Source organism: Xiphophorus hellerii, chromosome 3 (genome assembly GCF_003331165.1).
Source record: "Xiphophorus hellerii strain 12219 chromosome 3, Xiphophorus_hellerii-4.1, whole genome shotgun sequence".
NCBI classification, from domain to species: Eukaryota; Metazoa; Chordata; class Actinopteri; order Cyprinodontiformes; family Poeciliidae; genus Xiphophorus; species Xiphophorus hellerii.
The window spans coordinates 2548909-2575585 of record NC_045674.1 but is presented as its reverse complement, the minus strand read 5'-3'; the positions used below and the strand labels follow the sequence as shown (position 1 = coordinate 2575585).

At 40.5% G+C, this 26677-nt stretch overlaps 1 protein-coding gene across 2 annotated transcripts in view; it reads left to right on the top strand.

Moving 5' to 3' along the window:
• The window catches only part of mtmr11 (myotubularin related protein 11), a 32794-nt gene extending 6190 nt beyond the window's left edge, over positions 1–26604 (top strand). For both annotated transcript variants that reach the window (XM_032557963.1, XM_032557962.1), the window contains exons 2-17: positions 4394–4463; positions 8362–8498; positions 9615–9684; positions 9941–10080; positions 11059–11143; positions 13377–13524; positions 13685–13772; positions 13972–14060; positions 15624–15751; positions 17224–17302; positions 18352–18422; positions 19948–20120; positions 20513–20683; positions 20760–20978; positions 22643–22960; positions 24835–26604. In XM_032557963.1, coding sequence (XP_032413854.1) covers positions 4400–4463; positions 8362–8498; positions 9615–9684; positions 9941–10080; positions 11059–11143; positions 13377–13524; positions 13685–13772; positions 13972–14060; positions 15624–15751; positions 17224–17302; positions 18352–18422; positions 19948–20120; positions 20513–20683; positions 20760–20978; positions 22643–22960; positions 24835–25257 — 2403 coding nt within the window. In that variant the 5' untranslated portion in view covers positions 4394–4399 and the 3' untranslated portion in view covers positions 25258–26604. The remainder of the gene's footprint in view (positions 1–4393; positions 4464–8361; positions 8499–9614; positions 9685–9940; positions 10081–11058; positions 11144–13376; positions 13525–13684; positions 13773–13971; positions 14061–15623; positions 15752–17223; positions 17303–18351; positions 18423–19947; positions 20121–20512; positions 20684–20759; positions 20979–22642; positions 22961–24834) is intronic.
• The last annotated feature ends 73 nt before the right edge of the window (positions 26605–26677 follow it).

Below are 26677 nucleotides of genomic sequence, written 5' to 3'. Positions count from 1 at the left end.
ATCCAGCGACACGTCATCTTTGAGTTGAAAAGTGTTTAAAGTTGACAGGAAATTTGAAAATATCACTTGATAATTATGTGCTTCTAAAAGAGTCATACCTGAACACCAACTATTAAGTCTTAAAAAATGCAAACATTTAAAAAAAGACTTAAAAAATAAACAATGCTTAGCCTGGTGGGAGCACAAGTAAAGCCTGGTGGCCCGCCAGGCTTATAATACACGGGGGGAAACCCTGAAATAACTTCCTCAATTTTGCAAAAAGTTTATACTCCTGCTTAGGGTGGTCTTTTGGTTTTCTGAAAAAGGGTTTATGCAGTATAGGGGAGATGGAAACGCATTTGTTTTACAAGTCATGACTTGGCGAATTCTCCCATTCACTGGTGGGTCTGTGCTGAACTAGAGGCACAAAATTTCTCAATCTAAACCTCCATGAGTGGAAGACTCCCTATTTTTTTTCAAATGTGTGGTTTAATTTAGCTTGCAACCTCTACTTCCTGTTTATTACAGTCTTAAATAGCGTCAACATCTAACCAAACTGCGCTGGTTGATAAACTCCAAACATGGCTAATTCACATTTTATTTTTTGTAACATTTTGAAAGTTCACTCAAAATTCGCAGGAGGACTGGATGGAAACAAAGCTGCAGTCAACGACACAAAAGTCTAAAATTCAACATGACCTATTCTGTCTGCAAACAGTTTGAAAACTAACTCACATGAATTTGATTTAGTTTCACAAATGAAAGTGGCACAAACTGGATTTTTGTGGAGGGTGAAAGATCAAAGTCAAGCCATTCAGACTGCCCTGAAGAAATCGGATATGGATCTGCAGAGGATGTTCAACACCGTCTAAGTAGACGAGTAGCCAACCTGACATGCCAATAAAAAAGAACATCCAATGTTCAGTCCCTTCAGTCCCTCTAAATATGCCATGCTTGTTTAGTCTTCCAAGTCCCACTTAACATGCTAACTTTTGTTCTAGTTCTGTAAGTCTGTATCAAAGCCAGTGGAGCTCTGATGGAAAGTATTTTATTATTTTTTCTCTTTTGGTCCTTTTCTTTGCTGATTTTGTTTGGGAAAAGAAACGTGTTCCTTCCAGAGCCAGGAACAAGCAGAGAGTCTGCAGTAGCATGAGGAATGGAAACTGCAGTCAGGCTTGGCCTGCGTCCCTGGGAATGAATGGAGGGAACTGAGTGGTGAAGAAGTGAAGAAGGGGCAACAAGGCAGCGCGTGTGGGGGGAGGGAGGAGGAGACGCTCATAATGGCACTTCAGAAGCCAGTTATTGTGAAAGTGAAGTGTTGAGAAAAACAACCACGGGAATATAGATTTTGAGTTTTATGACTGAGACCTCGGCCAGCATTAGTTTGACCACTATGTTATTAATTTAAAGCCATTGTTGTTAATTGGAAAACCTTTTTGTTGAGCACATGATCAGAGTTCAGCTGCAGCCTTGGCTGTTGTGGTGCTGCTTCTTTCAGAGAGCTGATTCAGTCGAGCCAGCTCCAACAACAAAACAAGAAAAGAATGGCTTTTGATCCACTTAAAAGGAGCTGAGGAATTCAGCTGTGGGTTTTCTGTGGGTGTGGATGCAGAGAGTTGGCATGTCGAAGCCTTACTGTGGGAGAAAGGAACAATGAAGTTGAATTTTATTGTGCTGCCCTGTAATAAAAGCTTTTTCTGTGCAGAAGACTTACTGGCTGCTAACGAGCTTGTTGCAGAAGCTGGGAGCGCATTTGGGCTTGATTCTGTTCCGATTATCTGAGTAAACATGTTAAACAATCATTCACTCTCTTACCGTGTAATTCAGAAAGCGTTTAGTTAATATTTTCAGTGCATGTGTAAGCAGTTTTTAACAGAACATGTTTTCTGTTAAACAACCAGAAGCTCTCTGTTTCAAAGAACACAAGCAGCTATGAATAAATGTGACTTTTTTGCAACCTTTTCATGGAGCAGTGTTGTTTTTTTGTCTACCATGAAGCAGAGAGTGTTCAGTTTTTACCAGCAGCCTGCTAACAGACCTCACCACCCTGCAGACTGACTGGATTCATTGTTATTGTTCACACATCCTTGCTGACTCAAAGGCTTGCTTGTGTTTCTCGATAGAGCCGGTGCCTTTAATGAAACAGTAATAAATTGTTTCATTGTGGGCTTGAGCTCAGTCAGAACTGCTGAGGTTCTGCTGTCTGGACTTTTCTTGGATCTCCCCTTTCTCACTCCGTTCTATTTAAGAGTTTCAACACCACCTGTGTAATCACCCCACCCTATCAAATTGCACCCCTCTTAGCTTGTTATGAGTGTTCGGCCTGTAAATGTAGATTGCCTTCATAGGGGGGGCAATTGAGGTTTGGGGGGCAGTTGGCAGCAAAGCTAAGTGAAAGCATATGGTGCCAGTAAGCTCTTTCTGTTTAGGAAAAGTCTTTGTGGCTCTGCTGGATTCTGCTTGAACTCGACTTCCTGAGATTTTGGGAAGATCAGGGGGGAAGCCGGAAAAAACAGAGCAACGGCATGGAAACTGGGAATCTTTAAGGACTGGGTGGTGGGGGGTGTTGTTCTTTGTTTATAAATGACTCCACTGGGACAAGTCCAGCTCAAAGTGACTTAACCTTCTGTCCCCATGTGCTGAGTGTGATGCTTAGTCTCCATTTTTGCGTCACACAGAAATAATTTGACAGGCCAGTGTTTGGGGAAAAAAACAAAAGAACTGTTTTCAAAGGTTCTCATAAAAATGCATTCTGTCGTCTTAATCTATTAAACAAAATACATTTAGAAATAATTATCTTCAGTAAATCACATAGGACCAAATAAGTAAGCACCAAGATGTAGTCTTCCATTTTGAATGTAGTTTGTTCACCGTACAGAACAACAATGGTAAATATTACAATTTACAAGCAGCTGTAGTTTCTAGAACAGGCACAAAGGGGATTAGGGGATAGATTCAAGTCTCATGAACAATCTTTATCTGTCCGGTTTGTAAGCTTCAGACCTCACATCACACAGGTAATCTGCTGCATGCTCATATTGTCCTGTGAAAAGGTGCAATTGATTTATTAGCCATTCATGAAGTGTGGGTGTTTAATGGTTTATAGGAAGCTGTTTGTGTTAGCTCCAGTTTCATATTATGCCTCTTTTCCACTGAGTGTTACGGAATGGGTCAGTCCGATTCACTGCAGCATGTTCAGGAGAGCCTTTCCACCTACAGTTACGGTTACTGAATGCCTAACATGGCGTCATACTAGTGATGTAGTGTCTTGTGCTCCTTGCAAGCAGGGACATTTTCTCTCACCACATTTATGTCTCCAACCAAACTCTGTCTTAGTTTGCCTGTGTCATTACAAAGGCACTTCCTGCTTATCAAGATAAAAGCATTTCCTGTTCTACTCATTAAGAAGTTCAACATTCTGCTTCGCTGAGTTTCATTCATTAGGGTCATTTACAGAATTCATAGGACGGTGTTCACCACTTTATATCGACAAGTTAAAGTGTAAGAGTAGATTTAGGAAATGGTTTCCTATTAATGTTAAATGTGGTCCAACATGAAGTGATGCGATAAAAAATTTTCATGTAGATTCTTAGTCATTGAGGAAGTGAAAAACCAACCCTGATCAGTCCTCAAGTTTTGTCTTTCTAACACCTGCAGCACCTGCACACTGCAGCCTTGATGCATCAGTATTTATCTACTGAAACTCACACCTTGACACATGTGACCAAAACAGCACACACACACTGACATGGTAGGGGATGTTAGGATGGTCAGGTTAACAACACTAACAGGTCGCTAAATCCAGGTTAGAGCCGGAGACTTGTGACCTTATTGACCTCATCAGTGACTACAATCTTCCTGTTTATGATCTCCTATGAGTGTAATTGTTTCTGATTACAACTCACAAGCCTAATACTTTAAAAAGTTATTTGTTTATAAGATTCAATTATTTAGAACAATAATAAACTGTTTGTGTAAATCAGGCATTAAAAAACAATGAGTAGATATGTGAAACAAGACTTGGACTTGAGGAAATAGGAACAATGTGAACAAGTCAAGTCTGTACAACATTAAAACGTGGAATTTGTCTGTGTTGAATGTTTAAATTTAATGACACTGTGCCGAATAAGATTCCAACACCACGTTGCATTATGAAATACAAGGTGATGTTTATAGATAATATTTTCACCTTTTTAATAAATAAATATGGAAACTATACACATATGTTCATAAGGTATTTCATTCCTGTTGTAATGCAAATTTAATAACTTGTATAATAAATTTTTTCTGTCTTTCTATTATTGAACTCTACTGTTTATTGCTGTTCATGGTCTTTGTTCAGAGTTGACGTCTCAGTCCAGCAGGATTTGAAGGGTTAAAATTTTGATCATCTTCTTCTGTGGTTTTTATTTAGGAGAGGATGCTGAGCCAGAGCAGCATCGGCGCCAGGAGTCGAGATGTGTTTGGACTCCGGTGTTTACCAGGTGGGACGTCAATTAGATTTAAATACAAGAAGATGCAAGAGAATGATTTATTTGGTTAACTTTACAAAACTACGCAGCAACATATTGGATGACATCATCGGTTGTTGTCTAGCTCTGCTAATCCAGCTCATTTGCTTTTGCTGCTCCTCTTTAACTCTCAGTGCCCTCATGATCCTTCCCATTGGGATGGATGGAAGAGATGGTTTGAACTTCCTTATTCTCTCTTTGCATCCATGAAGCCTCCTTTTCAACTCCTCTGGGATTCGAGATGCTAATCAGCTGCTCCTAATCGTAAAAACAATGCCTTTGTTGCCGTGGTTACTCATAGCAGCTGTACCTTAGAGAATTCGTTCTTGCTGCAAAGTAGGAGATAAAGAAAGTTTAAACAGAAACAATAACATTGGCAAAACAGTATAAAGTCTATGTACAAATAAAACAGTCTGAATGACAAAATCAAACCTGATTACTTGATTGATCAACCCCTAGCAAAAAAGTGATTAAGAAAAGTCTACAAAAAGAAGCACTATTTTGCTTTAACACCTATTCTGTTAGATTTTCATGTTTTTCTGTTAAATATTCTCGTTCTTGGCCTCCTCTTATTTTTCCTGTCCTGGCATCAACTTTTCTTTCTCCTCTCCTGTAAAGCCCTCTGACTGTCTTTTTCCATTTCTTCTTCACCTTCATTCCAGCTAGAGTAAAAGCACAGCTGTCCTCAAAGAGAAGGGCAAATAATAAATGGCATATATAATTTATTTTCTGATCCCTACCATGACCTGGTTTGACTTCCCTCAGAACTAAAGCTGCATGTAAATGCTGCTGATTCTGATTCAGGTAGAGGAATCCATTTTTTACATGTTACCTTGCACGCTCCCTCCTGTCTAAGTGTTGAGGTTGTTTGTAAGGGCAAGTTCTCTTTCAGACGCAGCGGAGTCAGGAGTCGGTGTAACTGCACCAAGTGAAAGGGCTCATGTTGCACCTGCAGACTCTTACTTTCTCCCAGTCGGCCCGTTCTGCAGCTTCATGCAAACACTTTGCACAAAATTAATATTTGCCATTTCTCATGTGCTAAAACATGATGCAACATATCACTGGAGCACCAATAACATTTTGAAAAGTGTCCTAAATGGGGTTTTTTTCATATCAGAAATTAAAATAAAAAATGCTTCACAGATGAAAAAATGCTTACAGAAGCCGTTCTGTTGTGTCAGTAGTTACCGGTATTCTCAGGTGACGGCAGGACACAGGACCTCAGAAACAGAGCTGGCCTGCAGGAGGTCAGACGGGTCAGCTCAGCTCCAGCAGCCGTAGGTAGATCATGTACCGTTTCATTGCTGCTAGTAAAGGAGGAGGGGGTGTACTGTCCATCCGCACACAAAGCCGGGGGCCCGAACCCTCTTCAGAGCATCGCCACAATCATTCTCCACTCAGGCTAAAGTTACTGCCCATCTCTAAAGCTGTCAGTCAGCTGTGTAGCATGCTGGCTGATGAACAACAGAGTGATGATCTTTGGATTCTCTGGTTTCATTTGGCAACTAATTCTTTGTTTTGTGACATAAAGATTGAAGATTTCAAACTGAAGAAACTTGAAGATATCTTTTTGTTTTGATTTGAAATCTAATCCAGTTGATTTTGGTTATTTTAGACTACTGTTCAGCAGAAAGTAAATACAGAAGCACCTGGGCTCTTTTGCTCACTGATGAGGTTTCCATGTGTCGATTCTTTTTTCTGCTTGCACCTTGGTAGAAAATTAAAAACGGAAAAAAAATGAAGTGGTTTCTGAGCATTTGGTTCTGGTTTTACTCAGATTTGTTTTCTTAAACTGATCATTTAGTTCAAAATGCCCTTTTAAATCCCGCCGGCATGTAGTGGTTCAGTCCACAATTATTCATACGTCTGGCAGATTTACCCTCATGTTCTTCTGAGGATGCTGAAGATTGGGGTTATGGCATGGAGGCATTTCTACCAGAAACATGCAAAAAGCTAGTGAGCAGTTATGAAAATGATTGGATTTGCTGTAATATCAGAAAATGTTTCTATTTATTATTGAGAAGTTGATTTAGGCATTTTTAAAAAAAAGAAAAAGTAAAATGTTAAAACAAATCAATTTAAAAAACTCCAGGGTGATGAATAGTTTTGGGCTTACCTGCATCATGTGAATGAATATTATCTTTGTTTACATCTTTTATTGCTTTTTGTCTTCCACTCTTTCTCTGCAGTGGAACAGATGTGACTAAACTTCATTTATGTAAAAACAAAAGCAGAAGTTGGGCGTAAAAGTATAAATTTGAAATGGATATGTTCAGTGAAAGCATCACTAAATGGCAATAACTTTGAAAATATGATTAAGTGCAGATACAACTTGCAGCTTAATGATGCAAATCACACTTTTTATGAGACTGGTGTCATAAAGAAGATGACAAATGGGAATCTTATTGTAGCAGTATTTGTGTTTGTGGGACTATTGTGGCAGTGTCATGCAGTCACAATAATACAACTACTTTGAAAAAAAAGTAATAAATTGTTATTGATTACCAACAGAACCACATCATCTGCGAAAAGCAGAGATCAGATCCAGACGCCACCAGAATGGATTACCTCAACACTTTGGACAAGATTCTAGAAACTATTTTATAAATTCTGTCCATGAAGCTTATGAATAGAAGTTTAATAGTAACTTTCCCAATAATAAAATATATTTATGGAAAACAGAGTGTGTTACGAGATTTTGTTGTTTTAATGTGGAACAGCTCAGTGTTAGAACAGCAATGGCTTGTTATGCAATTTGAGCGCTACAGGAAGGCCATAAAAAGCCTTTATTGGATTAAAGGGCGACATAAACACCTTCACCTCTCCTGCTGAGTCACACTGGAATGAATCAAAGTTTGTAGTCTAATCTTAACTTGAGACGCCGTGTTCCCCGTCTTTGCTACACCTTTAAAGTGTGTAGCCTGGAGGAGTGTTTCCAGCTCCGCCGCTCCCTGGGGAGACTTTAAAAAAAACCACACTGCAAACCCTCCGTGCTCAGACGCTGCAATCTCTGCTGCTGGATCCAATCTGGAGTGGTTTTAAAGCTTAATTACAGTTTATCCTGCTAGATTTAAACTTCTTTTGTGAAATCAGAGAAATGATGGAGGCTAAAAACTGATTTTCAGCAGCAGAAGGAAGTGTTATATCTGTAAAAATGGCAGTTTCCTGTTTATGTGTTGGTTTCCTCCTGAAAGAAAGACTGGGCTGAACCCGAGACTGAAAGGCTGTCCCAGTTTCTTTTCACATCAGCACCAAAGGAATTTAGTTCCTCCTCAGGTGGCTTATTGTGACAGGAGCGTCTCCTCTGCTCTCTCCTCTCCTCTGCTGATCTTTTGAGTGAAACAGAAGCGTTTTCTTGACAGTTTTCTCCCAGTCCTGGTCTCTGTTGCCATGGAAGCTCTGAGTCTTCCTGGCAGAGATTTAATATTCCTGGGGGAGGCTTGGAAATGTGCTGCCTCACTACTGTGTGTGCGTGGGTGTGTTTGCTAAACTACTTTCTTTTTTCTTTCTTTTACGATCATGTTTACGCACATCTGTGTTTGTGAGTTCTGGAATTTCAGCTACGCCTTCATCTTTAAAATCGCAGATTTACAAACTAATTGAGATTGTTGACTCACATTTGTCAATCTCACTATAGTAACTGTGTGTGATGTGATGTGTGGAAGACAGCTGATGGTGTGCGTACAGTGCGCTCCGCTCATCAGAATGACAATGTGGAACAATGCGAGGACATACCTTTAGATGGGAGGATGTTGTTCCACCCACTCCCAGCTGCTTACTCCTTTCAATTCCTGTTGTTGCTCCTCTCTGAAGCTGAAGTGTTGTTGGAAAAGTTTGTTGAATTTCAGCAGACGGTCTGTGTGTCTCCCAGGTGAATGTGTCCTCCAGAGGACGGTCATGGTGAGGAAGAAGCTGACTGCCAGGGAAGGCAGAGGATGGCTCTCTGGTACTCTCTTCTGCACCCACTTCAGAGTGGCGTTTGTTCCCCAGGACAGTCCCAAAGCTGATGTGAGTCTTCACCTAACGGACCCTTAAAAACTGAGTTGTGGCAAGAAAAAAGAGCCACCAGTTTTCAATGTGGATATCTTTAGGAAGTTATGAAAAATTATTATCCCTGATATGAAGAACACTTGTACGTATTTAATTTTTTCTTTGATAAATGGTGGAATACTCTGTCAAAGTCAACCAAGAGTCAGACAGCAATCCTTCCTTACTTCATCCATCAAAGATAAAAAGCTATTTGTCCCAAAGAAGAAAGTCCTCAGTACCGACCTTAGAGAAGCAGCTGTTGCTACCCATCAATCTGGAGTTGACGTCCCAGCAAATTCATCCCAGGTTCAGACAAATGCTAACAACTCAAAATCTCAGTGTGCCTGTTAAAGGCACAGTATTATTTATATTCCAGGCACACAGTAACATTTTAAAGCACAATAAAGTAACACCAGTTGTTATAAAATACAGTATATATCAAATATGACTTAGAAAATGTCTTTGGTTCTGGTTCTGGGGACGCAGAGCAGAACAAAACCAGAACACCTGAGTGGTCTGGACGTTTGATGCAACAACAGATCTTTAATGTACTTCAGTGATTTATAAACCAGCAAAAGTATTTTAAAGTCTATTCTTTGAGCTCCAGTGAGCCATTGTAAGGAGTTTAGAACTGGGTGTTGTGCTCTGTCTCCCTGGTTTTAATGAGAACACCAGCAGCATCGCTCTGGATCATCAGCAGCTGGAGGATTGATGTTTTTTTAGACAGACCTGTGAAGACACTGTTGCAGTAATCAATGTAACTAAAGATAAACACATGGATGAGGTTTTTTTTCTAGATTAATCCTGGAAATGTTCTTCAGGTGATAGAAGACTGATTTTATAACTGTCTGTATGTGTCTTTGAATGTTCAGGTCTGAGTCCACCACTACATCAATAACACTACAGCAATTAGTTATTGGTGCTAAGCGATAAGTCGTCCAATCGTGGTGTTTTTAAACCCGGAAGGATAGTTGACTTTTCCTTTTTTAAAAACAATCTAAAAACCAACATATAGAGAGTAAATATATTAAATCTGCAACCCGTAATGACGCACCAGCTGTCTAAATCTGGCTTCCTGTGTGATTTCTGATGCAGGACAACTCAGATCCAATCCTCCTGGGAGATCATGACATAGCTCTGGCATCTATAGAGAAAGTGGTGGCTGGTGAGTAACACCTCAAACCCACTCTGTGGTACCGCTCACTATCACCTGCTTTTAGCATCTGCTGCCATACTGCAGCAATGGTTGTGTTTTATAGAACACAACTGGCTTCCTGTGTGAAGCTTCCTGGATTCATCACTGGATGAGCTTCCCAGTGAGCTTCCTAGATTCATCTAGAGAGATTGATCTCTCTAGTAGCTTATCTCTGCTTTACTTAATTTAATGTTTAACAGTTTTGTTGTCCTGCTTTGCGTTTCAGTCGGACCAAACAGAACCAAGCTGGTGACTCCGAACTCGTCCCTGAAGTTCACTCCAGAGGAGCTGGTGCTCTACTGTCGGGACATGAGAGTCATGTGCTTCCTGTTTGACCGCCTGACCCCCGATGCGCAGGTCATAGAGGTGTGTCCTTATCTCATTTGGTTTATGACAGCAGTAATACACACACTGGGACATGACGCACATTCTGCAGGTCCAGAGTCTCATCAGAATCAAAGAGTTGATGGTTACATCAACTGTTAGCTCAAATTTAATGCTATCTTTAATGAAGATGCACCGACCCAATATTAATATCTGTATCGGTCCTGATATCGAAAACAATTCTAGATCAGGTCTCAGGGACAATGTTCCCAATCCATATGGGCAGATCTATACAGTCTAATTCTATGCTTTGCATAGTGACGTCATACTTTATTATTTATTTTACATTATTGCACTTCCTGAACCATTTTAAAGAAGGTTTGTTGCAGTTTATTTTTTGCATATTTGACCGAGGTAGTGAACCTATTGTTTTGGTCAGTTTCAGTTTCTTTATTACTAATTTTACAATGACAGTTTTACTGCTAATTCCCCTGATTGAACAACAACATTAAGGTTGTTGTTTTTATATCTTTTGACCAAGCATGTGAAACTATTGGTCTGTTGAAGTGTGCTGTATTGGCGCAACGTTATCAAATAAATTTGTAATTCAGTACGTTTGTGTTCAAAAAAGAAAGGAAAGAAACATTTAAAGTCAATTCAGCAAAGTTTTTCTGTTTCGGCCAATGCTAAACCTCAGATATCCATATTGGAAGTGTAAAAAGTGGATCGATGCATTCCTATTCTTTTCCTTTTTTACTATTCAGCACTGATAAATCAATATTTTTGGTGTTTTCTAGAACAGTTTCATAGCCCAGCCTCTTCCTGTGTGTGTGTTTGTGCACCAGATTGAAAGCTCAGGTTTCTTATCACCCTGTAGATCCGTCATGTCAGAGCCACAGCATGAAGCAGCTCATCAGCATCATAGCTCTTCTGATTTGCCTCAGGTCTCCCTGCTGTAAGTTTACGACCTTTTGTCGACCTTTTGTCAACTGACGGGCTCTCTGTGGTTTCCCTCCTCAGATAACCTACACCATCGCCAAGACCTACCAGCCTCTCAAACCCGGCTCCGTTTTAGCCTTCCAGAACGGTGCCCTGGGGAGTGTAGGTGAGTGGTTTACTGTCTACATCTGCTCCAGGTCCTTCCTGGAACCAATCCTATCCATTTTCAGCTCATGGATGAATGTTTTGTGTGGTAATATGTTATATTCATTTTGGTCTTTTTAATGATTCAATTGAGCCATCATTCTTCTGGGGTGAAATGATTACACAACTACAGAGAAAAACAAGAAACATCTGGGTCCACAAGCGGGAATTTAATTGGATTTTAATTGGATTTTTTTCTTTAATCTACACACAGTTAAAGTTATACCAATAGGTTCGAAAGTATTCATGCAGCCCCCCACCCCCTAATAGTTCCTTAATATCCCTTTTGCATTCTTTTTGTAGCCATTTTGGTGTAATTGCTTGCATATTTGATCATTCTTCTTGGCAGAAATTGCACAAATTATTTGGCTTCATGGCATCGATGTCCAAAAAGTTTAATAATGTTGAGGTCGGAGTTGTTTTTGAAGATTAAACTTTTAAACATTTAAATTTTTACCATTGTACTCCTTGAATGTCCATAGGAACTACCATCTTGCTTGACAATTGCTTTTTATAGCTTCGTTTTATTTTGACTTTGAATTCAAGTCAACTCACAGAACAAATGATTAAAATAAAATGCAGCTTTTGGAAAATATATTTTCAGTCATTATAATTTTTTAAGGACAAAAAGTGAAGGATAAAAATAATCTGAAATCAAATTTGGTATAAAAAAAATCTGAGATTTTATTTTTAAGCCATATCACACAGCCATATTTTGTTGCCATGGCTACACATAATGACAACTGTCTAAATAGCTCAATGTTTGTCATGTGACTACGGATGACTTTTACTTCCTGGTTGAGCGTGAAGGTGCCGATTTTCGAGTACATGTTTCTCCTTTATCTTGTCTTTTATGGTTTGTCCCTTATATCCACATTTGAGCTTAAATCTGTAACCATGCGTATTGAAATTCAGTTAAACTAACAAAATAATAAATCTTATTTTTATTCTGTTTCAACATCTCATTTGGTCTCTATGAAGCATTTTATAGTTTTCTCACTTTGGGTCTAAACACAGAATGTACAAAAATCTGTGATTGCGGTTCGTCATCCGTCTGCGTGTCATTCCCACCATCTGCAGCACCGTCTGAATGCAATGCTGCAACTCTCCAACTTGTGGAAAATATAAAATTGGAAACATCACAAAATCTGTGCAGACCATAATGACACACAAAGCTCTCAAGTTGCAGATATTGGAAACGTTCTCTTAGGTGGCGGGACAATGAATACGTTGGCTTTGAAACTGTAACCATATGGAGGAGATCTGTTGAAACTGACATCGATTTGAAGATCAAACCAACGTAACTAAATATATAATCATGCTATCAAAGAGCAGGGGTTATTTTAAAATAGCAACAGACCTCAGAAGTTTGTTGCAGTTATAAACATTTTTAAGCACGCTGCTGAGTGTAGCCACATATGAAAACATGAACCCCCTCTGTGCTTTATGTCAGGGTATGCTAAAGCTACGCTACGCTGGCTGCTCTGGCTGACTGTCAGCTCTTGGATTAATAATGCAAGCCCCCTTCAGCAGCAAGTAGTTAGATGACCTGGAGTTCAACTCTGTCCTAAAGGGTCAAGTGTGTCCGTTCCGAGTCTGCCACACCATTCAAGAAACATTAAATGGTGATCTGACATTGAGAAAGTACTATTTTAATAGTTTTTCCTCCTCCTTTTACTGAATAACCCAAATAGTTTGTGGCACATTCCATTGCAACACTTTTATATCCGGAGGAGGTGATGCCCTGTCAGTGACTGCGCAGGTCCTCTGGCTGCAACACAAGCTCAAATCATCAGCCAGCCTCCACCGTGCCGATGTGCTGCTTGGGTTCCTCAGCGTTTCTTGACTCCGCCCACTCTGGCGTTTATCAAAATGTGTCCAGGGGCGGGGCACATTTTGAGGTCATTGCTGCAAAGTCATTGCTGTTGCCTTTCTGCTCTGTTATTGTGTCAACACACTCAGCAAACTCCCAAAATCCCTTTTTATTATGAAATAAGTCAAATTTTACAAGTATAATGAAACTCCAGAAATGTAAGGTGGTGTACTTTCTTATCATTACTGTATAAAACTGAGAAACAGCAAATGGTGGTGTAATCTAATTTAAATACTATATCTGCTCTCCTCTTCAAAGTGTTACAGATAATATTTGAATAAAAAATCCAAACATTGTGTTTGAATCGCTTTTCCTCCTCCAGAAATGAAGCAGTTCCTAAGCAACCGCCGCCGAGACTCCCACATGAACTGGTTTGAATCTGCCTCGGACTGGGAGCAGGAGCTGGAGCGCTGCGGCGCCACGAGCTGGAGGGTCAGCTCCGTCAACGACCGCTTCGAAATGTCGAACAGGTAAAACCACAGGCTGTGCAAATGTTGAAAACAGTAAAAACAAGAGAAGACGAAACGGAGACAGACAGACGGCGCCTCAGGCTGCGCTGACACGTTCTCTAATGTGAGTGTTTTTAACATGAAAAAAACAACCAAAGCCGTTCTCTCTGCTTCCTGACAGCCTGTCGAGGTTCATCGTCGTTCCTCAGAAGGTTTTGGACACAGAGCTGAAGAAGAGTTTTGCCCACTTCAATGAAGGACGGATACCTGTAGGTTTCACAAACACAACACATAAATTCACAACGCTGCTTCTGAACATGTGTTTTTAAATTTGTGATTTGTTGAAGTGGGTTTGCTGATGTTTCAGCTTCTCATTAACATTCTTTCAGGATGAATTAATTTTAATTTAGTTGTTTTTGTGGAAAGTGTAACGCGGCAGGGTGATGCTCTGGTTTTGGTTTGTTGCAGCGCTGGTGCTGGAGGCATCCCAGAGGCAGCGACCTGCTGCGCATGTCCAGCTTCCAGAACAACATCTACCACGAGAAAGACGACATCAGGTCTGGGATCGCAGCTGCATCTGTTTAATCAGGACTATTTGATCACAATAAACTCTGGTTTGGCTGTAGGTTGGGTAACATTTAGGTTGCTAAACCCTGAAATGTTTTGGAAACAGTTTGTTAGTCTCTTGTCTTGGTTTGGGATGTTTGTGCTTTAAATATCTACTCTGAAAAAAAGAGAATGGAACTCCAACTTAAAAATATTGAGTCAGTTTGTTACAAGTAATCAAATTAAGGTTGTCCAACTTACTTTATTTACGCTTGTTTAACATGACAACTTAATAAACTTAGTATATTTATTTAAACGTAATTGGATTAGTTGAAACAAATTAACACAATTCTTTTTGAGCATGATGACCTGTTTTTATGTGTACTAAAAGTCTAAAAATGGCTTCATCACTGTTTAGCCTCCAGGAAATCTATTCTTTCAGCTATGATGAGTGTTTGTGTTCTGAGCAACCATTTAAATAAGCTTTTATTTCAGCTAAATAAGCAATCAAATCAAATCATTCTCTGTAACAGCTTTTAGCAAAAGGAATGTGGCTATCAACTTTTTATAACATAACATATAACTTATTGTTGTCCTTTACACAACAGTATTTAAAATGGTAGGAGTTGCTTTATCTACTGATAATACTGCCAAACATGAGAGTGAAATGGAAAATCACCTCACCACAGATTACGGCTTCTTTAAATGAGTTTTAAAAGTCTGTTAGCTGATCTCTATCTTCCTTTCTGTAAGGTAATGCTGTGCAGGTTTACTGCTGACTGTCGTGTTTTTACACGGCAGCTGGAGTTTATTTTTGTCACCGTGTTGAGAAGAAGCTCAGATAAGTTTTATCGCTCCCTGAACAGGAAACACATTGGAACTGCTGAAAGCCACAAGCTACTTATTAAACCTGCAGATTAAAAGCTGCTTAGAGTCACAACAGCAGGACCTAGTTTAGACGCTCTCTTCTTACTTCCTTATTTCTGAACAACTTCCTGCTATCACTGGAAACGCCACAGGTGAATAACATGTACAGAATTTTAAAACAATCATTACTTATAAGTCATGTGAGTAAAAACTGAGTCCACCTCATGATTGTAGAACCACTTTTATCCACGATAACTGATTAGTCTTCTTCTGTGTGACGTTGTTAAGCTTTTCTCGTCATTTTGCTGGTTTTTTGGCCCAATGTTCAGTCTGACATTGCTTCAGTCCAGCGATGTTTCCAGATATTAGTTTCTGCCCAGCTTTTCGGTCAAGTTTAGGTCGTTGATTATTTTTCTTCCAGGATTCTGCCATGTTTGGTATCGTTATCAGCTGACCTCAGATTTGAGTCTAGAAAACTCAGATCAACTCAGTTTGCAAACTTAAGCGATGCCTCCATATTTGTTTTATAAAAAGAAGTTTTCTCCTTCAATACTTAATCTTTTTCTTCTGTCCTGTCACTAATTTTAACATTTATGTTCATTATGTCTAAAATCTTAGAATTTACAGAGGGTGTACTTTCTTTTTCTTGTAACACACCTAAGGTGAGCTGGTGGTAAAGTAACCCAGTGTCGTGTTGTGCTCTGCAGGAACCTGGAGATGGTTCTGTTTGGTTGTCAGTCGTCTCTGTGCGTGGTGGTGGAGCTGGGCGACGAGCTGCCGTCACCCGCCGACATCCAGCTGGCTCACAGCCGCCTGCGGGCCCTTTGTCTGGGAGGTGGGCTCAGACACACACACTCACATCCACACACGTTTGTCATGCTATCTTTGTGGTGACTTTCCATTGACTTCCATTCATTTCTGCAGCACCAAAACTCCATTCACACCTTAGTCCTAAACCTAACCCATAAGCCAAAAGCACCATTTTCCCTTGTGGGGACCAGGCTTTGGTCTCCACAACATAATATGTTTCAGGAAAATTGTCCCCACAAGGTGTTAAATACATGTTTCACCTGAACCAACATGTGTTCAGACAGCGCAGAAAACCAAGAGTTCATATCTGCCATAAATCTGTGTGATGGAAATTAATCTATTTTCCAAAGCTCTTACATTTCAAGACAATTTCAATAAAACTGATAAAACTAGAAGGTTCCTCAGTCATATTTACAATATAAATCAAAGTTTTTTTGTTTATTTTAATGTAAAAGAGTAAAAACAAATTCTACACAAACTACACGAGTGCACTTATGTGATTCAAACCGAACAGGTAGGTGTCATTAGCTTGTTGATAATATACTATATACTATGTTGTACCACATGTTGACATTCCTACATGGTGAGTAACAACATGTTGGAAGGTAGTTCTGTATTAGCATTAGCTTCTGCTTAATACCATGTTGGTATAACACTTTAGTGTTAGCGAAACTGTCTATGGTTAGTTCTCTAGGATAAACACAGATAACATTTTAGTTAGCGGTACATTGCTAATGACATTATTGGAAGTAACTTAATAAAGTTAAGAAAAAAACATTTGAATATCGCTTTAATTTGCATTTCTGAAACAAATTTCCAGTTATGCAAATTACATTATCCCAAAAAGTTCATCCAGATACTAGAAAATAAAGTCAAATAGACATTTCCCTTTTCTTTCTTTGGTAGATATGATTTATTGGAGTCATATACAGCAATCTTATCTTCCTGCAGCAGATTAGGAGCACATTTTAGAAAGTAATCGTTGTTAAAGTACGTATGAAACACCCCCAAGAACAGCATGAAAGGACAAAATGGTTTAAGCCAGAAAGATGATTGAATTTATCTGGTACAAAAAGAGCAAAAGTGCAAAATGGTCTGTATGACCTGCAATCCTTTGTACAGCCGTTAGATTTGAGTTCACAAGTTGACAGAGTAACAAAGGAGCCTAGCAGCATGTTCCACCTCAGCTTCACATACAGAACTCATCCACACTTTGTGTGAAGGTCGCTTTTTATCGCAGCTCACACATTTATCAGCTCTGTGTTTTGTCTTGTTTCACAGCGCAGAGCCCTCTGCTGTGAAAAAAAAAACACCCACACATGAATTCAGTCGGTTACCGGGAGGATTTAGTCCTTCATAATGAAACCAGATGCTCAGTGATTGGTTCAGCGTTATGTGGGTTTTATTCCTCATATAACTGTTGTTGAGGTGGGATCAGATCTGAATGCTTTTGTGTGTGTGTAGTTTCTGGGTTCTGAGGTCATGTTTGGGTTTCAGATATCTCCTCGTCTGTGTCAGTGCCTGATGATAAATGGTTATCCACGCTGGAGGGAACGCACTGGCTGGACTACATCAGGTAAAACCTCACAGTCTCACAGCCTGCAGTTTCTCTCACATTCAGCTTCCAGACACTTTATGCTTGTTTGGGTGTCATAACATTCTACTACAGCTCCCATAATGCACCGGGCTTTCAGCATGACAGCAGTTAATCTTCCAGACATTGAGCTCAGCTGCAACACTGTGAAGAGATTCAGATATTTTTCTCCTGGAAGGAAAATCAAACTTTTAGATTCACTACCAGGCCTTCAAGCTTCCTTCTTTTCATCCTTTCATCCTGTCTTCCCTCTGGCCTTCCTTCTCTCTTTTTTCATCCTTTCCATTGATCAAAATGTTGTTTTTCTTTCTATCTCTCCTTTCATCTGTTCATCGCTTCTTTTCTTCTTCCCATCCTTCCTTCCTCTTGTCAATATTTCCTTCTTCCATTTGCTCTTCTTTCAATCTTACTTCTCTCCTTCCTTCTGGTAATCATTCATTCTTTCCTTCCTTATTTCCTTCCTTTCTTTCTTCCTTCCTTCTCTTAAAGTCTGCTGCTGCATCTTGTCACTGCCGGTGTATTTTGGGAAAATAGTATTTAACTATATGTAACTACTGACTGCAACATATGGATAAGAGATATGAGGCAGCCTCTCTATTACTATTAATAAAAAACCCAGATTTAGTCTGGTTGTTTTGGTTAAGGTTTATGTTCAGACCAGCAGAACCAGAGGCAGAATATTCCTGCTCACATCGGTGTTTGAGAGTGAACCTGACTGCCAGCTGAACGGCTCCAGGGTTCGGTTCTGGCTCTGGAAGCTTCTTAGAGAAGCAGAACCAGACAGAAATCCTCCAGGATCCTCAGAGGACTAAATGTTGCAGAGTAGCTGCTCAGTCAGCATCGTTTTACTCAAAACTGCAAATATTTCCTTTTTACTCCAACATCAACACTCTGGGGAATGTCGTTCCTTAACCTTTCTCTGTGTGTGTGTGTGTGTGTGTGTGTGTGTGCGTGTGTGCGTGTGTGTGTGTGTGTGTGGGTGGGTGCGGGTGTGTGTGTGTGTGTATGTGTGTGTCTGTGTGTGTGTCCAGGTCGTGTCTGAGGAAAGCGTCAGAGGTTTCCTGTTTGCTGCGCAGCGGTCACCTGACCGTGGCCCTGCAGGGTGAGTCACATGACGCCGGACCCTGGCTCACATTATTCAGTCCATCCATTCATTATTCACATCAGTCCTCATTAAAGCCACGTTAGGGTTCAGAGTGAAGTAGCGCGTTAGCAGGAACAACCACACTCCACTGGACCTACATGCACAGTTAAAGGCCTCCAAACAAAAGATCCGCTCACAGCCTTCAGCGACCGCTGCTTCACCTGACAGGTAAATCCATACCACTGCATCTTACTGCACAGACTTTATCATTTGATGTGACTTAGTTTAGCTTCTGAAGGAAACTCTAAACCTGTCAGATTTATAATTTCAGCTTCACTTGGTTCAAATAAAAAAATCTCCTATTTAACCACCTGAGAATTATTGTTTTAGCTGCTGATGCTTCCTTTGCTAGAAATGATGAAGCGTTAACTAAAGAAATGTTATTGCATTTTAGGCAATACTTTTTTATTATTATTATTATTATTTTAAAAGGAACTGAATTATTTATTTGTGTTTTATAAAATAAGTTTAAGTGGTTAAATGAAATATCAGTAGAATGTGCCAATTTTTTTATCCCATTAATCAACAGAATAATCGATTAGTAGAATAATTGTTAGCTGTAGTCCTAATTTAGATTTGAACCACCCAATCAATAAGATCCATGATATTTAGCTGCAGCGCTGCAGTAGGATATTTGTTTAGTATATATTTTCTTGTTTTTCATTCAGTAGCAACACAATTTTTGGGGGGCTTCCAAAAAAATTTCAGTTACTCAATTCAAAAATATTTAATTCATCCCAAAGGGAAACTAAATGTAGTTATAATAACAGACAGAAACTGGAGGCCAGTTTCCTTCTGGGGAAAAGTTTCACAGACTTTACAAACACTGAGCTGTTTGGCCAGAATGGAGAGAAGTGCATTTCCAGGGATCAACGCTGTGAAAACAGTGTTAACTCTTGAGCATGGTGGTGGCTACATCATGATGCGGGGCTCTTTTACTGAACTGATGCATTTCACAAAATGGATTAAATGATAAAAGAAGAGGACTGCCTCAAATCAACATTTCCTAAAACCTGGATCTGCATCAAAAGACCAACCAGAACCATTTAATTGAAAGTTCTTTGTTAGAAGGTTTTGTTTGTTTCATTATAATTCAAAAGTGATCAGAGGTGTCAGCTGATGACAGAGTTAGCATGCATCTGTCCTTGGAGCATTTTCTGGATCTCTGGAGGTTTTTTCTTCACTGCTTTTGATCACCACTTGCATTTCACATGCTTTGAAAACGAAGACGTAACGTGACTATTGGGCCTTTGTTAGATCATGTTGAAATTTGTTAGACAAACATGTTTGCTCATTTCTCACCATCTGCTGTGGCAGAACAAAACCACCCTGTGACACAGACGTTAGTCAAACTGGGGCAGTTTGTCATCCTGCAGACCTGTGATCAGCCATTTCCCCCCTCTGGTGTTTGTTCCTCTAATGCTGCTTTTTGGAGAAATTGGCTTTAAGCTAAACCTTTATGCTGTCCTGTGTTTCAAACCAGAGGTGGAGGACCGGGACATGAGCTGCGTGGTGTCCAGCCTGGTCCAGGTGATGTGCGACCCCCACTATCGGACCCAGCACGGCTTCCAGGGCCTGGTGCAGAAGGAGTGGGTGATGGCCGGCCACCGCTTCTACAGCCGTATCAACTACCACCGAGACAGCGACAAGGAGGAGGTGAGACTCCAAAACTGCAAGCAAGTTAGCAATCAAAATGTCCAACATCGACTCTCCATATTCCCTCTCCTCCTACGGCGTTTTAGTCCACTCCACTCCGTTTATTTGGGAACCAAGATTGCAATATTTGTTAGATTTTCAGCTCCTGCTGTTTTCGTTTACGCAGCACTGTTAAACGAACCAAACCCTTTAAAAAACCTGTTCACTCCCCTCGCCTGTGGGGGCGCTGCTCCAAGAACTACTGAAGGAAATGACACAAAAACCAGACACTTTCTTGGTCCACATCAGAGTTTGATTCACAGAAAACGAACCGAACCAGAGTTGGGTTAAAGCGGACTAAACGGGGCTGGTGTGAACGCACTCTGATCCTCTCCCTTTCCCTGTTCCTGCAGTCTCCGGTCTTCCTGCTCTTTCTGGACTGCGTCTGGCACCTGTGGTTCCAGTTCCCGTCCCGTTTCCAGCTGACAGACGACTTCCTGTTGGCCCTGCACGACAGCGTCCACCTGCCGCTCTTCTCCACCTTCCTGTCAAACTGCCAGCGGGAGAGATGCAAACGCTCCCAGGTACTGAACACCTGGGACAAACTCCTCCATCCTGCCCAGAACTACGTTTCTGACTCATTTTTTTAACTCTTGGCAGAACGTTGGCCAGTTGTACACGCCCGTTAACGGCTGGAGGGACATGCTGGGACCGGACTCTTCCTCGGACACGTCGGACCCTCCGCTGCCTCCGGTTTGGGACTGGGCCCTGCAGTACAGTCGGGAGAGGCGGGACGGCTTCGTCCAACCCGTCGCCCCGACACCGCCGCTCCAGCCGCTGCTGAACGGAAACCTCAACACCAACCTGGACACACACAGGGTAAATGGTCTGAGCACCGACACCTGAACCAGAGCTGCTAACACTTAGCTTTATCACAATATCTTGTGGTACTGTTGTGATAACAATAAAAGTGGCAAAACTAGTTTTTTAGGTAACTTTATAACTGTGACTACATGACACAGCAAACACAAATCCTGCTCTACAGAAACGTTTCCACTGATAAAGCTCTTCTGCAGGCACAAAAAGAAATGCGATTTGTATCAGTACATGCATCAAGGTTATTATAGTATAACCTTTTGAACTAAACAAAATCTACAATAACTAATGAAAACTAAACAATAATGAACTAATAAAAACCAGCAAACACTAAAAACTGATTCAAGCTAACTGAAATCGACAAACAAAAAGTGACAATGAAATAAAACTAAACTATAATAAAAAACCCTAAACTTTTACACCCCTGCACTGTACACAGTAACTGCATTTAATCATATTTTCAAATTATTGATATTTTTTTATTCTATGGATGAAAAAATATTTGAGAAAATAGTAAAAGTAACAATCCAGACAATGTTTTTTTTTAACATCATGATTTGGAATTTATCATGACAGCAACAAATCAAAATTATTCTCATTGATAAGAATTTTATTATGATAAATAAACGATATGATAAATTTTCAGCCCCAGCTGTTAGCAGCAGCACATGGTTGGAAATCACATCCTGTTCTTGAGAGAAACCACAGCTCCCTCTAGTGGTGGACATAAAACAAGCCACTGCTCCTTCACCGAGCTGCAGCTGAGCTCCAGAGCATCAATTTTCACAGAGACACGTTAACTGTTTATAAAATGGACCTTGGATTTATATCAACCTTTATTTATTCAACCAGGATCAAATCTCGTTTCAAGAGAGTCCTGGCAAGTGGCAGCAGCATAATTAGAAGTAGTTTCTTACTGATAGATGAGCTTTCACTCATCAACAACAGTATATTTTTTAAGTAGAATGTATTTATTGGTTTATTTATTGTTCACCTTTCTTACCACCACATGTTTGTTTTGTGTTTTTAACCTCCACTGGTGGAAGCAGGAGAATTTAGTGCCATGACCTCTAATTAATTATGAATTACTGTTATTTTGTTGTTTTTTATTGTGACTGGCTGTAAAATTATTTGCCCATTTGGACACGAATAAAGATCAGAATCTGAGGAGCAGAATGGACAATAAACTAAAAAAGGAGAAAAAAATACAAATATTTCCTTTTTTATGTGTAATATGTAGGTGATGTAAGAACAGTAATCTGAACGGATGAAATAAAATATTGTTTTGATTTGATGAAATTAATGTCATTTCCTATGATGAAATTATTAAACATCACCAGAAAAAAAAAGAATGAAGTAGAATTCATCATTTCTGCAAATATACATAGTTATTAATGTTGTTTTATGTATTATTCCATATGTTTTTTATTATGTGCTTATTATTGTGCTTTAACATCAACCTGCCAACGGGACTAGAGATGGAAATTAGCCCCCAGGCTGTAATCTCAGTAAATCTTTATAAATATGTATTTATTTGTTTTTAACAGTGAACTTAAAGCTGAAAATGTAAAGTTTTTATGTTGTCCTGCTCAGAGTTTCTGCTGCTGTTGCACTTCTATCAGTTAAATCTTTTATCTTTCCTGTGTGTTTGTGTCGCGGCCCTCCAGCTGGCCGACGCCGGCCCCGGCTCCGTGTTCCTGCTCTCCCGCGGCGCCTTCACCTGCCCCGCCAACCTGCCACCCTGGCGCAGCGGCGGCTCGGGCGTCTACAGAAAGAGCCACCGGAGGGCGCTGTCCTGTGAGAACGTGCCTGGCCTGGAGCGGCTGCTGAAGGCGTGGGCCCTGACTGAGCTGCCCCAGAACACGGCCACCGCCTCCGGCCCCAAGGGACCCCTGGATCCGTACGAGCCGCTGCTGCCCCTCCTGATGGGTCCCTGCATGAGCCTGTGGAGGGAATGCTACCTGCGGGGGGCGCTGCACGCTCAGGTACGTGGCAGGACTCTGTGAGGAATCCAGCAGATGATGTCGCCTCTTAGAAATGCTGGTCAGTCGGACCTGCTGGTTAGTAACTCCCAGAGCAGAACGGAGGCTTCGTGGTGTGTCTTAACGCCGTTACCATGGCGATGATAAGAATAGTCCAGGGCCATGTGGGCGGATGCCGTCACCTACTGCACACAAGCTGCAGAAGGATCCACTTCATGTTACAGGAAGTGATTATGAAACTTTTTGGAGCCTTTTATAGATTTTCCTGAAGATATGAGAGGAACACAAATCATCAGTGACACAACAAATGGACTGAATGGTCTGTTGTGTGTTAAGTTTAGGTTCTTTTAAATGTCTGGATGATTCACAGGATGAAGTGATTTAATAACATCACTGAAAACTCCCAGCTAATCCACTGAAAAGATGTTAAAGCCTGGAAACATCTAAACTCAGGGTCTAGTACTTTTAGCTCTGACTCTCCTTCTAATCACTAAAACACAAAAATATGCAACAGGATTTTTGATAAAGGAAGTAATGTTGAAAATGAGGAGATTTGGAAATCACTCTCATTTATCCATTAAAAGCCATAAAATCCATGACTTCCTTTTAGTTTGTTTTGTTTTTCTTAATGAACAGAAAATGTTGTCTTTGAACCTGTTAAGTTCCGTTTTCAGTCTGTTGAGTAAAATCATTTTTATGTTTAAATCTAAAAAAAGAAAAGGAACGTTTGGCTCTTTTTAGAGGTTGAGCTCTATAAGATAAAAAAAAATCATAAATTTTCAAAGGTTCTTTGTTTACTGCCAACCAAGTTTTTATTTGTCTTGATTGGAGAAAACCGAACCATGATGCTCCTGAACTGCTTACTAATAACTAGCAAGAGAAGCTAATAATGGAATCTGCTAATGCTGCAGTTTCTGACTGTTTCCTTTATCAGGGGGAAATCAGTCATCGTCTTTATTAGGTTTGAAATGCAAAAAGCCTGGTGGGGGTGGAAAGCTGCTCTGACTGTCTGCTTGGTGCTACAGGCTGTTATTTTTATCCAGCTGCACTGATACATGCAGCATTTCTATACATAAATATGAGAGCTATGGTAATTAATATGGCCTGTGTGGTGAGGGGGAAGAATTTGAAGCAGCTGCTGTTTAAAGCTATAAGCTGTTTCTGGCCTGAGATAAAATGATAAACTCTGATCTCTAGATATAGAAACTGCAGTGAATCGACCATTCAGAGCTCCTCACTGATCTTAATCTAAAATATTTTAGTTTTTTCACCCTGGATTTAATGCAGATTATCTTTGTTGCTGTTCTTTTCAGAAACAAACCAATCTCAGTGTGTTTTATTAAATTCTTTTGTGCCAACACCAAGCAGGGCATAAATGTCAAAAGGAGAAAACACCTATGGGGTTAATGTCTGCTTCAGAAAATGATCTGATGTGACACTGGGAAAGAAGTTGTGCTAAAAGGACCTAGCTTATCGGCTAAACTTTTCTAGCCTATAAAGCAGCAGCGCAGACGTCCCCAATGCTAACGTCAGCTTCCACAGTTCACATTTATTATAAAGTTCCATGAATGATTGGCGGTTCCTGTAAAAAGGGAAAGCTGAACTTATTCAACCAATCTGATGGTTGAATAATTTAAATAACAGATTAAAAAGAGTAAATATCTTTGTTGTTGAGCTCAGATATGTTTATCCAATAATTTATCTGCAAAATGTGTTGTTGAATTGAAAATGTTTTCAATATATGGTTTTGAATTAAAATACTATTAGTTTATTACAGATCCTGTAATAAATTGGATTAACAGCTGGTTTTATTCCGGGGTATCAGGACGGACCCCCGATACCCCAAAATAAAACCAGAACCCTCTCTCTGTTCTCAGGCCTTCTCTCACCCGGTGTCGGCCAACCGGCCCCACCCAGTGGACCGTCTGGCCCAGGAGGTGCAGCAGCTCCGGAACCAGCTGGACCAGCTCTCCCCTCACGCTGCTCCTGACTCGCTCACCGTGACCTCTGACCCCCGGCGACCCGACACCAATCTGAACCAGAGCACCAACAACAGCACCTTCCTTTACTCGGCGCTCCGGCCCAAAACCACCCCCCCGCCTACCTCCACCAACCAGCACACCTCCAGGGGCCCCACCTCCACCTCGGCGCCGCCACCCAGGCCCACCAGGGACGGCCCCAAACACTCCTTCCTGTTCGGACACTCGGCGGTAGCAGAAACGCAGCCGGACCCTCGCTACCATCCGCCGCCCGGCGCCACCAAGCTGCCTAAAAGCAATGGCTCGTCGCTCACTTCCTGAGATCCAGGAACCTGTAAAACCAGTATGAGACCCATGTGGTCCCGTTATGTCTGACAACGGGCCTGGAAGAACCGTTTTCTACTTTTTCTTTAAAATGAAATCAGACTCAACAAAAATGCAAAAAATGAAGCCGAGGAACTGCCGGCGGTTTATCTTCACAGTGACTCTGTTCTGTTTCCACACTGCTCAGATGAACTGGGAGGCTGCTGAACCGGACCGGACCGGACCTGCTCAGTGCTGTCAACCTCTACGCTGTGTGATTACTCAATATGCAAACAGATTTGTTCCTGAAAGCTGCCGGTGCTTCAACCTCCGGCTTCAATGAGGAATTTAGGACATGAGATCTATTTTTGGTCTCGTATCCCTCCGCCGCTGCATCTCCAGAGCAGCAAGAGGGCCTACTTTCACTCCACAGTATTAAATGTGTCTGCAGGCACAGCTCGGATCGTCTCACAGGCAGGAGAGTCAGATTTTGCTTCTCTTGTCGCATCATGTTGTAGAAATCTGCCTCCAGGACTTTTTCGTTTTTCTAAAACACAAGTCTGAATTTTTATATTTAAATTGCATCCTTTATCTTTCATTTGCCACAATTCATCTTGATCACTTTACTGCTATTTTTTGTAAGTATTTTCTGGTTTTGAGTTCCAGTCTGATCCAGTCTGGAGTTTCATACATCTACATTACATCAGATGGTTAAAAAAAATCAGTGAAATATCCCTTTAAGACATCTGGATCAGCAGCCAGATGATTTCACAAGTATTTGGAGGTAAATCTTGTAAATGTGTCTGGAAAATTATGAAACTTCATTCTCAAAGATGTTAGTGATATAGTTCTGAGTGTTATTTAGCAAATCTAGATGTAACAATGGAAAGGAGTCATTTCTGATCAGGTTAGTGTTATTGTAAGAGGACGGCAGTATTGGGAGCAAAGGGAAGCTTTGTTTACATTTTAGTTTTTCTGCTTCTTTCAATTTGAAGTCGGAAACGTTCCACCAATAAAAAAATAAAAAGAAATTTCTTAATTTGAAAGCAGGATAACAGCCATCAGTCCTGATCTCCTGCCTGACGGTACCTCAATCAATTATTGTAAATATTAATCACCATAAAAGCACTCAGCTTGCCAATCTGTTGGTCTTCCCTAGAAACACGTCGCTCTTCTCATGGAAAATTTCACCCCTGCTGCTCAGTTTCCATCTATTATTTAAAGTTTTTGGTACGGACGTTGTTTAAAATTTGCCAGATGTAAATATTATTTTTGGTTTTTTGGGGGTTTTGTACCATCATGTTTAAGTGTTTCTCATTTCTGCTCATAAAAACATGAATTTCCCCGAATAAACATGTTGTCGTACACAGGCTCACAAACTTTATTTTTTAACAAAATAAATACGTACAAAATGATCTGGAACACTTTTAAAGCAGCA